Source organism: Rousettus aegyptiacus, unplaced genomic scaffold (genome assembly GCF_014176215.1).
Source record: "Rousettus aegyptiacus isolate mRouAeg1 unplaced genomic scaffold, mRouAeg1.p scaffold_m13_p_3, whole genome shotgun sequence".
NCBI lineage: Eukaryota > Metazoa > Chordata > Mammalia > Chiroptera > Pteropodidae > Rousettus > Rousettus aegyptiacus.
In genome coordinates this window covers 140,879,078-140,891,830 of record NW_023416306.1, presented here as the reverse complement: position 1 = coordinate 140,891,830, position 12,753 = coordinate 140,879,078, and the positions used below count along the sequence as shown (strand labels likewise).

Genomic DNA, 12,753 nt, shown 5'->3' with positions numbered 1-12,753 from the left:
CTCAGCGGTTCACCGACTGTTTGCTTCGTCCGTCGGCCCCTCCCGACAGCCAACCCGGCGCGCGCAGCTCCACTTCCGGCGTGTGAGGCGGTGACAATGGGAGCGGCGCGGGCGGTGCCGAGAGGCAGCTGACAGGCGTCTGCGGCTTCGCTTCATGGCCGCTATCCCGCTCCGCCTGGGCTCTGTGGGGAGTCAGGGAGCCCGCGGCGGCCAGGAGCCGGAGCCGGCGAGCAGAGCGGAGACCTGTGCGCGGCGCCGCTGAGGCGCAGCATGTGAAGAGGAGACGGCGTCCAGTGCGAGGCGAGCCTCTCAGCCGGCCGGGATGGCTACGACGGCCGAGCTTTTCGAGGTGGGTCCCGGCGGCTCCTCGGGGAGTGGCAGGCCTGAGGTGCTGGCTGCGAGGAGGGCGGGCGGAGCAGCGGGTGTGCGCCCGCGGCCCGGGGGCAGCCCTCGGAGGAAAGGTGTGAGAGAGAAGGGGCGGGTGGCGGCTCCGGTGTCAGCGCGGGCGGAGCGTGAAGTGGGGGAGGGGTGGCTTGGGGACTGGGGTGGTGAGGCAGGGAAGGGAACCCCGAGTCCGAAAGGAGAAGGGGCGGTTGTATCCGCAGGGCTGGGGGGTTTGGGCGTTGGAAGGTGGACTTGGGCTGAGTGGTGTGGGAAGGGCGGACTCAGGCGTGGAAAGAGGAGCCATGAGCCCCAAGTTAGGCGAGCCCTGACTTGTCGCTTGGGTACTCGCGTAATTTTCTCAGGGCCACCTGAGATTGGGATGTTTGGGGGCTTCTGGTTGTTGAGTAATCATTCCGTTAGTAAAGGGGAGAAGTAGCACTTATTTGCCTGTCAGCTTACCCATACATTTGAAAAGGCCGAAGTATTTTTTAGAACAATACGGGCCTACTTAACCCTTCATGCTGAAGGGTGGCAAAACTAAATATTAACATTTATGTTCAGGTTTCAACGAATTGAAGTGTGTTAAAAAAAAAAAAAAAAAAGAACCCACCTAACTGCTAGCCAATGAATCCTTAACTCGTGAGACAGTGAGCATTCATTCTAATGTGTTTTTGGGCAAGATATTAAAGTTCTGTATGTAGTTCTTTGTTTTATTTTTTACATTTTATAAAGGTAGAAAATTATTTATGAAGTTGAGATCTTTAATTTACTTAATGAAATACTTGACCAGCTAGATATTAATAGAAAACTATTATTTTGTCATACAATTCATAAGGTATTAATCTTTGAGTTAATGAATCCTGCTTGACAGTCCCAATTGTGTTTCAGACCATGCTATGTCTATTTTTCTTACATGTTTGACCACATGAGTTCACATAACTTATTTGAAAATGTGTTCGATTTCTGTTCCCCTCCAGGGAGGGAGGGGAGGAGGTAGAGAAATATATATATTTTTACTTTCTAGGGTCTCACCATTTAGTAAAGTAAGTAGTTAAACCAAATTAGGATTTAACTTAACTCAATGACTCTAGTTATGTGATAACCAGTAATATTCACTTACTGACCAGTGACAGTAGAGACCAACTGGTTCTGTGGCCAGAAGGTTCATAGAGCAACCTTAAACATGCTTATGGATCTTAACTCATGAGACTTTTTCTTTTCTGATCTTATATAGTTTGTTGCCTCATCAAAATGAAAAGCATATCACATTACTAGTTACAGTTAAATATGAATATTATGATTAAGAAATATATTTATCTTTTCAGCCCTACAATAGACTCTACTCTTGGATAAGTGAAAAGTTAGTCTCTTTGCTTTAGAGGGTAGATGGGGAGAAAAAAAAAAAAACAAACCTCAGTCATTGCTGCTATTTCCTGTTGCTACTGCTGTTGGATCTAGATTGTAGGGACAAGTCGGGGAGTGTCTTTTTCTTTTGCTTCCCTTTCTTAGTCCCAGCTGGAGAACTGTGGGGAACAGAGGTCAGGATGTAGTCAAGGTTATTTTGTTTTTATGCATCCTGGTTTTAATGCACTATTAAGTTGAATTGTGCTTTCATTTTTCCACACTGAGTGAGGTCAAAGTAATACAAAATTATGTTCTGAACCCATGAAATTTCATGTGTTAACTTTGTTTCTTTTAAAATCTTGTTATTGGTCCTGTAAGACTTCCATTTTTTTAATATGAACACCTTCATACAACAAAATCAAACTATAGGATATTTCCTCAGTTTACAGAAATGATTAGTAATAGATGCAGCTATTTTAATAGTGAGTATCCTGGAAATTAACTAGAATACCTTTAGTTTCAGCCCTCGTTGACAGAGCTTTCTAAAAGGACCTATGTGCAGCGTTTCTAAATGATCACCTCAGGACGGACATACTAAACAGGAATTCTTATGTAGTTTGGATTAATTATTCCTCTACATATAAAAAATGGCTGGAATAGTAAATTCTTTTTCTGTTGTTGCAGATATTCCTGTCTTGTCTTGCCGCACTACTGAGGACATTGTACTCCCTTCTCATTTACTATTTTCCTTTCCTGTTATTCTTTTGTAGTCTTCTATTCTCGCTGGGCAAGTTACTTTAATAGGAGAGTTTTTTGAGAACTAGGGCCAGTTACCCATTCATTCAAGTATTTGCTGAGTACATATTAAATTCAAGATAAGGTGCCAAGGTTAATTAGGTTGCATGTCCCAAAGGGCATGCCATAGAAATATTAATCCTATGAGGTGTACTGCAAATAACCCAAAATGGTTTAGAGGCCAAATAAATTTTGGCAATGTGCACACTTTGTTTTGTTAGAGATTTTCAGTATACCTTAGTATGTTAAAGATTTTGAGTTCATTTCCCAAATATTTTTGACTATGAAACTTTTCTAGTGCTTATTAATTTTGTCAATTTCATTTAGCATACCTTGGAAAATGTTGAATATATATTGTACCTGTCCTTGTTGTTAAATAGAGGGAGAGAAAATAGATATATAGCTACATACTCTTGAAATAAAGTTATAAATGGTGCCAGGTCTAGATAAAGTGCTATTGGAGTTTAGAGGATGGTAGATTACCTTTAGAAGTACAAAAGGATCAGGGGGTGTTATTTGAATGATATACGAAGAATAAATTAGATTTGAGTTTGAGTTTGTGGAACTAGGTGAGGGAACTTTCTAATAAAGCAGACAGTAAAAGCCAAGACATAAAGAGGTAAGTGTAGCCCCTGAAGACAAGGGAAATGTTCATTTTGGCTGTCATGTAGCATGCATGAAGACAAGGAGTAGCATGCAAAATAAATTGAGATTTAAATGTGGAGGTCCTAAATGCCAGGATTGAGAATTTGGTTTTTTAAAGTGCTTTGATAATAGTATTTGAGGTCATGTAATTTGACTGTGATGACAATGGCTGTTTGACTTCCAGATTAGAAATTGAATATCCAAGAACATTTTCACACACAAACTTAGTTATGTCTCTCAGATTTTCAAACTTAGTAACAAAACCTCTTTAAACAGACTTAATGAGAAAGGCTTAATGAACATGAGATATACAAGTAAGGACAACTTTACCTTTATGGTGCTGAAATGCTACTTGTTTCAGCCATATTAGCTGAAATAAATGTTTGTGGAACCTGTCTACCAATTACAGTGTCATGTATGTGAGAAAATGTATTAATTTAGCAAACATTTTATTGAGTATCTTACCTACCCTAGGCCAGAAGTCACTCCAGATCCTAGAGTTAAAAGATGTTTTGAGTTAAAAATCTAATTGGGGGAGTGAAAGGAAAAGAACTCTTTCTCCTCTCACATTATACCACTAGTCTAATTACTTTACCTCTGACACCAGATGTGTGGAGATTTTTCTTATAACAATTCAGTTTTCCAGCGGACAACAACTGGGTATCCTACAATTCAATTTTGACATACTCTACCTGGAGTTAGCATCGGATCCCACAAGTTAAGGGCTCAGTCCCACAAGACAACCCCACTTCAGATATCTATTGCAGTCCAGGTTGTCACCGGTGCTTTTGACTAACTAGCTATAAATTTGGAGGTTTTCATGACCCTCTCTTCAGATTTAATAATTTGTAAAACAGCTCACAGACCTCAGGAAAACAGTTTACTAACTAGATTATTGATTTATTATAAAAGGGTACAATTCAGGAACAACTGGAAGAGATGCACAGGGGAAGATATAGGGGAAGGAATGCAATGCTTCCATGCCCTCTCTAGGTGTGCCACCCTCCCAGCATCTTGATGTATTCAGCAACCTGAAAGCTCTCTGAACCCCATACTTTAATGATTTATCTGGAGGCTTCATCATGTAAGAATAATTGATTATTAACTCAATCTCTACCTCTTCTCCCTTTCCTAGAGTATAGGGGTTGGGGATAAAAGTTCCAGTCTTCTAATCATGATCTTTCTGATGAGGAGTCCCCATCCAGGAGCTCACCAAGAGTTGCTTCAGTAGAATGAAAGATTCTCATAATATCCAGGAAACTCCAGGAGATTAGAACTTCTGTGTCAGGAACCAGGATCAAAGACCAAATATTAGAATAAAAGATGCTCCCAGCATCTTTATCACTTAGGAAATTGCAAAGATTTTAGGAGCTGTGGCCAGAAACTGAGTACAAAGACCAAAATATATTTCTCATATCACGATATTACAGGGAGAAATTCATTTACAGATAATATAGTGCAGTAGGAATACAGAATCTCTTCCAGGGATAAATAGGAAAGTTTTCGTATATTAATACATATAAATTAGGTATTGATAAATGAGTAGAAACTTTTCAGAAGTGCATTCCAAGGCAGAGATAAAAGATGACTCCAATTTTTAAGTTGAGGTGCATTCAGGAAATACTGAGAAGAGTTAGGATCTTCTCAAAACATGTATGCATTTTTAGGTGTGGGAGTGGTAGCTTCTAACAAGATGTTGAGACCACAGGGGCAGTTTAGGGGAAGCTTTAAGGCTTTATAGGCCATCCCGAAGGGAGCTAACATGACTTTTTTGGAAGGGCAGAGTGGAGCGGTAGATACAGATGGTTGTAACGCATTGTATTTTTGAGAAAGATGCTATAAAAGATATAAACGTTTAGTTGGATTTTCTCAAAGAAACAATGTTAAATTAGGGATTTATGTTTTTATCCAAGGGCTTGATGTCTTACTTTTTAATAGAAAGGACCACAAACCTCATGTTTTTCTTACAATTGGTAGCACTTGTAAAGAGTATGAAATGAAATCAGTTTAACAGAGAAACACAGTAACCAATTGTATAAAGTTGGATTTAATATGATAGTATCTTAGTCTGTAGTGTATACTTCTTAGGTTTTTGTTTTTGTTTTGGCAATTTTTGCTTTTAATTACCGTAGTAAAATAGAAGGTAAAGATATACCTTTGTCAGGTTCATGAAATTCTGAAGGATTTTGGGAGAAAATTGTTTACAAGTATCTTTAAGAATCCTCTTGGAAGGACTTGGTCATTTGGAGGTCTTAGAAATTATTAATTTGGCTATCTTTTTTTCATTGTATACTCCTTTGTAGCAAGGTTGTGTATTAGAAAGCAGGTTCTTGAAATTATTTGGTTTTATATGATCCTTTAGATCAGGAGTCAGCAAACTTACAGCCCAAACTTTAAAACTGTTTTTTAAAGTTTTATTGATACATGGCCATGCCTATTTGTTTACGTATTAGCTATGGCTACGTTTGTACTATAGTGGTAGAATTGAATGGTTGTAACAGACTGTATGGCCTGCAAGCCTAAAATACTTACCATCTGGCCCTTTAAGAAAAAATTTGCTGATCCTTGCTTTAGAGCTTTAAGAATAGCACTAATTTTTGCCATTCCACTTGATATACTATACTGAGTAGAGAGCGGGCAATTTCAGAGACTTCCATTTGCACTTTCCTACTATAATAACCCATATTGTACAGACCAAGTGCCGTTATGATGATAGCAATAATGATAAAAAGTACAAGGTTATCTATCACTCATTGGTCTTAATTGTCACCTCTCTCTGGATTCCTATGATCTAGTCCATGCTTAATTCTCAGTCCTCTGATGGGTTAAGCTCTATTGTCTCTTTCCCTAGGATCTAGAAAACTATTCATTCCATTTTTGTCTGGCTGATTTTTCTTCATTCTTCTGGTCTCATGTAATATATCACGTTCTCAGAGTTTGCTTGCTGCTACACCTGCTTCTTACTGTTCTTCCTCTATCCTTCACCATCTTCCCATTATCTCTGTTTCTGTTGTATACACTTAGAGCATCCAGGTCTTTTTTTTCTTCACAGTTATCACAATTGTAATTAGTTGTTTCTGTAATTACTTGTTCAATGTTGGCATCTGTACTTAGAAGATCATATCTATGAGGCCTTTCAGGGACTCTATCTATTAAATTCACATCTGTATTCTTGGTGCCTGCCACAGTGCCCAACACATAGTAGGTGCTCAGTAAACATTTGCTGAAATAATAAATATCCCATTTCCATCCTCCATCTACTTACTGAGTTGACAATTCACTAAGCAATTTTAAAACTGAAGTTTATGCATACATTTTAAATTTTACTTATCACATACTATTGCTTTCTTTATTTTTTTCCATTAGACTATGAGTTTCTTGGGGGTATAATTTGTTTTATGCATCTCTTTGTTCCAAAGCCTAACAGCGTGCTTGGCACTGGAAGTTTTATTTTTCAGTGAATGTTGATCAATGAAAATGTTTTTAAAGAATGACTAATACATGGAAAATTTTACAGATATAAGAATACAAACTAGAATCACTAGCAGATGCTACCAGCTTAGGTTACATACTAAACTGGGAGCAAACATATGTTATTCATTTTCATGAAAGAGGGTAGTATGAGAAATATGTAAATTAGTACTTATTAGTCTAAAAAATGCATTAGTCTAAAAAATGCTGATGGTGAACATTTGAATGTTTATTTTATTGATTGGTCCTTCTACACTTATATTCTTTTGTTTTGTAATTAATGCTTTTTTCCTGAGAAAACTTAGAACATTTTATATCCTTTTTCATGCGATATTATATGTGAGCATTTTTCTCATGCCATTAGTTTTTTTTATAACATGATTTAATAGGAACATAGTTTTTCATCCTATAAGTTTGCCATAATTTTTCAATAATGATTGTTGAATATTTATGCATATTTTCTTTATTGTATGTAATAGTGAACATTCTGCAAAAATTTTTGTGTTCATATTTACTTTTCCCTTCACATTTTATTTTTATTTATTTTATTTTAGTGGCATTCATTAATGAAATCCAATGTTTCAAGTGTACAATTCAAAAGTATAAAATTTTAAGTGTAGAATTCTTGGGTTAAAGGATAAGAGCATTTATAATACTGTTGATGTCACCAAAGTATTACCTGTTGCCCTCCATAAATGTTGTACCTGTTAACATTTCCAACAATAATATAAGTGTGAATTTCAGCTTACTTCTCTTGCATTACATATTATAATTAAAAAAACTTTTTCACTTTGTGAGATAAAAAAGTGATAATATGATTTTATTCGATTACTTATGAAGTTGCATATTTCTCCTGTTTCTTGACCATTTGTATTCTATAAATTATTTGCGTCCTTTGCTCACTTTTCCATTAGAATGTTTTAACTGATATTAGTAATTTAATTTCATTTTAAGTTCTCACATAGTAGAACCTGTTTCACTTTTGTAAGTGGTATTGTTATATTCTATGAAACTTTTTAAAGAACATTATTTTGTAAACCAGGAGCCTTTTGTGGCAGATGAGTATATTGAACGTCTTGTATGGAGAACCCCAGGAGGAGGCTCTAGAGGAGGATCTGAAGCTTTTGATCCTAAAAGGTGAAGTAAATTTTTTTTTTCATAAACCCAATCTAGTTCAAATTTGTGTTTAGAATAGATGTGAGTGTTGAATTCCTCTGAATGTTCATGTAAAGGGATTTCTGTTAACAATTGGTCATTGAAAGACACAAGCATCAGAAGTTTGGGATTGATTTTTTTTTTTCCTTTATGTTCCTTTTATTTTAGAGGAGGACTTTAACTGGAATGAGGGAAGGGATTTTCTTATAAGAATTGAATATCTTCTCTAATTCATAATAAGAAAGCATCGGTAATACCTTTAAAATAAAAACATGTTGAATATGTTGTTTTAAGTATAGTTGTAAATTGGGGAAACAGTCACTGTACCCTAGAATGCAGAATATTATTTTTATGTAGTATATTTATTTACTTTTGACTGTTTCTTTGAAATTGATTTCTGTTTTGGGGGGAATGGAGATTCCAGGTGAGGTTTTCATTCGTGTCAGAGATAATCCTTAACAAGATGCCATAGAGAAGATTAACATGATCATCCTTAGTTCAAGAAATGCTTATTAATACCTGATTTACAATTATAAGGGAACTGGTTAGTTCCTAAAATTAATCATAGATGGATTGATACATATTCTCATTTCTGTAGATTATTAGAAGAATTTGTAAATCATATTCAAGAACTCCAGATAATGGATGAAAGGATTCAAAGGAAAGTAGAGAAACTAGAGCAGCAGTGTCAAAAAGAAGCCAAGGAATTTGCCAAGAAGGTACAAGAGCTCCAGAAAAGTAATCAGGTAAATATTTAGCTAAGCAATGAATACTTTACAATAGGCTATAATATTTTTATTTCCTTCCATTTTTAAATTCTTCATAAAAATCTAGTTAAATGATAGTAACTGTTGAGGTTTCTCTTAATTGACATGGGATAAATGTTAATTAATTGTTATCATACTGGCTTGGCACTGAATGTTGATTTGGGATCACAGTACTTCCTTCTTAGGATTGGGTGGTATCCAGTACAGTGTGGTCCTTGCTTCCCCTCTAACAATGCAAGCCTTCAAAAATGATGCTTCAGCAAACCTGTATCTTTAGAGGCTCATTATTAGCTTAGATATTTAGGTAGTCGTTTGCGTTCTCTATCATAAAACAAAGTAATACCAGACCAGCTATTGTTTAGATTACGTTTTTCCCTAGAGGAAACTGGTCTGGGAAGTTTGACAAAAGTCAGGAGGTTTGTGCCCCAATGAGAATTCTAGTGTAACTGTGGGAAAAGCAGATGCAGAATTCTTCCTCAGTCCATTTTGGAGTAAAATTAGATCATTAGATCTGCCTTGGGGCTAAGTAGGCCAAGCTTCTTAACCATTCTTAGACCCTAGATTTAATCTAGAACCTCTGAATGCCTTTCACAGCCTGGGCCTGATCTGGAACTAGATTGTTCTGTATCAAGTCTGTAAGTTTGAGGAATGTTGTTTAGTTCTACTGCCTCCCGGGGGCTATTTGTTTTTTAGTGTTAGGGATTAGCAAACTGATTTCTGCTCAGATTTCATTTATTTAGATTCCTTTAGATTCCTTCACTTAAGCATATATGGCTGTGAGAAAATACTTAATAAAGACGTCTGTAAATTACACAAGATAGAAGATGTGTTTTTAAGTAGTCGCGGTAATAGATTCCAAATACTTCTAATGCAGATTTCTCTTGATGGTAATAATAGTATTAATAGTTAATCAAGCTCTGGATCCTGTCTGCTCTGCCAGATATTAGCTGTGTAATCTCAAGCAACTCAGCCTTTCTGTGCCTCAATTTTTTTATCTGCATATAAAATAGGTTATTTTAAGTATTAAATAAGTAAATACATGTAATATGCTTAGAATAGTGTCTGGCAATAAAGAATGTTGTTAGTAACTGTTTTCAGGTTTTCCCCCTCAATTTAAGGTTAGAATAAAACTACCGAACTGAATTATCTGCAATTTTGTTATTGGCAGTTAGTTCTAAGGCATTCATGGCATATAATTTTCATCTACCATAGGATAATCAGCGTATCCTGGGAAAAGGGGTATTCTAGGAAGTAAAGTACTTTTGCCTCAGCAGAATAATTATTGCAATCTTTTCTGTTTTCAAAACTGGTCAAAAACCATTTTACCTTATTTATAATATTAGCGTTGCTCTTTAAATATTTTAAATAAATGATTGTTAAATATTCTTTTTAATCGGTGTCTTTTGACATATGTTTGGCCCATTTTAGTATAGTAACAAGTGAGTTGTTCAGGTGATTGGTCCCCCTTGATGCTTAAAGGTTCATTGTTTTCAGAATCATTATTTAGGAGTAAATAGTACTAGGAACTTTGTTAAACAGGACGAATGGTAAGCAGCCTTGCTGTTTGGTTGTTTAAGAATATATTCATGGTAAAATATGATAACTTTAATAGTTAAAAGTATAAAAGTCTGCAAATCTGTTAAGTTTTCAGATTGTGTGGTTATTTAATGGGCATGAATTATTTTTTCAGATCATCTCATGTATAGCTTTTTTGTTATCTTTAGTTACCTAAGTTTGAGAGTAGTGATGAGTTGGTTTAGTTTTTATATGATTTAACTTATAAACTGGATTCTGTCATGGTATTTTATACCTATGCACATTTTTTCTAGGTTGCCTTCCAACATTTCCAAGAACTAGATGAGCACATCAGCTATGTAGCAACCAAAGTCTGTCACCTTGGAGACCAGTTAGAAGGGGTAAACACACCCAGACAACGGGCAGTGGAGGCTCAGAAATTGATGAAATACTTTAATGAGTTTCTCGATGGAGAATTGAAATCTGATGTTTTTACAAATTCTGAAAAGGTGAGCACTGTTAGAAAGATAAAAAGCAAATTACAGCTTTTTAATAACGATGTCCTAAATTACAAAGTACAATTATTACTTTTCAGAGTCCGACTTCAAATTACCGAGTAGCTACTTTATTAGAAGTTTTCATTGTGAAATGTAAATTAGTACACTTACCTACAGATTGTTGATGAAGTGTTTATATTCAAATTTTTAATTAGGTTGCTTGGCATTTTTGTTTATGAAATTATGTGTGGCTTAAAAATACTGAGGTAAGCGTTAATGAGTATTTCTATTTTGTAATTGACTTAATTTTAATAGGATTCCTATAGTTTTTGAATAGTTACATTCCATTGGATGAGGGGGTGGTGTGATTTAAATCACTGATAAGCCGAAGTGACATTTTTGTTGTTTTATTCACTTAGCTTAAAGTGGGATATATGTAACAGTATCACCTGAATTATTTTCATAAATTTTATCTGTTTTGGGTTCATAAAGTCAGAAAAAACATACACTTCTGCTTTCAGCAAGTAATAAGTTGTATTGTTTTAGAGTAAACAAAATGCAGGTTTCATTGGGAAGGCATAATGACATTGTAAAATCATAAAATTTCTGTGCCTAAAAAATAATTGTTTATATTTTATTGACTCATAGGTGATACCCCAAATATATTCCTGTTACCCACAAAGTTTTATTTGTTGTGGATTTTAAAAGAAAATTTTGGGAGTTAGGATCTGTAGGCATACATAGGGGAATATTATTATTTTGAAATATAAAATTATTTTTTTGGTATACGTAAGGGTTTTTAAAAAATTATTGCTTTTATTTTTCAATAGATAAAGGAGGCAGCAGACATCATTCAGAAGTTGCACCTAATTGCCCAGGAGTTACCTTTTGATAGGCAAGTTTGTTTCTGAAGAGCTAATTTGGATGTATGGCATAAGTTATAGAATAAAATTGTATTTTTCCCTATTCGAATTTGCTCATTAACAAGAATTTATTGAGTGCCTTCTTTGTACAAGGTATAGTATGTAATAGTTGATTGAAAAATGTGGTCTCTTAATATATCAATTTAGTAATATACCTTGAAGTAATTTCAATCTTTTGTTTTCCTTCTGAAAAATCAATGGAGAATTTTAAAACTGACTAAAGTGAGACTTTGAATTTTCAGTTTTTGGACTTTGATAATCAGCACATGAAGGGACAGGGAGAGTTTAAACATGGGGCCATTCAGCTGTTTTTTCCTATCTCAGGACGAGAGTTGTTAAGTTTTGGGGGGTCTTGGAGACCTTTGAAGAGGTGATGAAAGCTAGAAAGTTTCTTCAAAAAATTTAGATACACACAGATTGCTGTATACAGTTTTATGGAGTTTTAGACTCTTTAGCCTAGCCTCAGACTCCTCCCTAGGGACTTCAGATTAAGAACCTTTGCTTTAGATGCAGAGTTCTAGGGCTATTGCTGAGTCAGGTATTAATGGTTTCATCCTAAAAGGAACTTTACTGAGAAGGAAATTTTTTCATGATTTTCTTTACTCCATAGAATGTCAGACACTTTAATAAAATTTTGGTAGTAGTTCTCCATGTGAATATCTGAAAGAACTATGTCTTCCTGTATAACAGACAATATATCTGTTATTTTGGTAATACTTGATGATTCTGTTATAGGTAGAATATAATTATATTGCTATACTTGAAGCCTGACCACTGTGTTTCAAACATAGTGAATTTCCTATCCCCAAAATATATTTTATTTTACTCTCAACTCTATGTCATCATAAAGGATTAGCAGTAATGATCGTCTGTCATTTAGCTATTATTAATAATCACATATTTGCCCAGCATTATGAGTAATTCCTTTTAAAGTCACCCACAAAAACCTCTCTTTATCTCATTTCATAGTTGGACCATTTACTTAAATGGGTAAAATGTGTGGCTCACAATAGGTGCATAATTGTTGGCTACATCTCTCACCCTTCTCTCTATCCTATTCTTCCTCTACAAAACACACATGCATATTCTCATCTTCTCCCACTTCACAGCTACATACCTCTCTTACAGTTTTATTTTAGCCTCTCTAACAACCCTTGGAATTGAATATATATCCTAATCAGATTTAATTTTTTTGCAAATATCAATATGGCCCTACAAGGACTTTGTGATCTTCTATAACTTTGGTACGGTCATGCC

General features: G+C 35.6%; 1 protein-coding gene across 1 annotated transcript in view; it reads left to right on the top strand.

Moving 5' to 3' along the window:
- The first annotated feature begins 73 nt into the window (after positions 1-73).
- EXOC5 (exocyst complex component 5) overlaps positions 74-12,753 on the top strand; it is a 38,759-nt gene continuing 26,079 nt past the window's right edge. Inside the window, exons 1-5 of the mRNA XM_016156115.2 lie at positions 74-349; positions 7,682-7,776; positions 8,393-8,540; positions 10,391-10,585; positions 11,404-11,468. Coding sequence (XP_016011601.2) covers positions 323-349; positions 7,682-7,776; positions 8,393-8,540; positions 10,391-10,585; positions 11,404-11,468 — 530 coding nt within the window. The 5' untranslated portion in view covers positions 74-322. The remainder of the gene's footprint in view (positions 350-7,681; positions 7,777-8,392; positions 8,541-10,390; positions 10,586-11,403; positions 11,469-12,753) is intronic.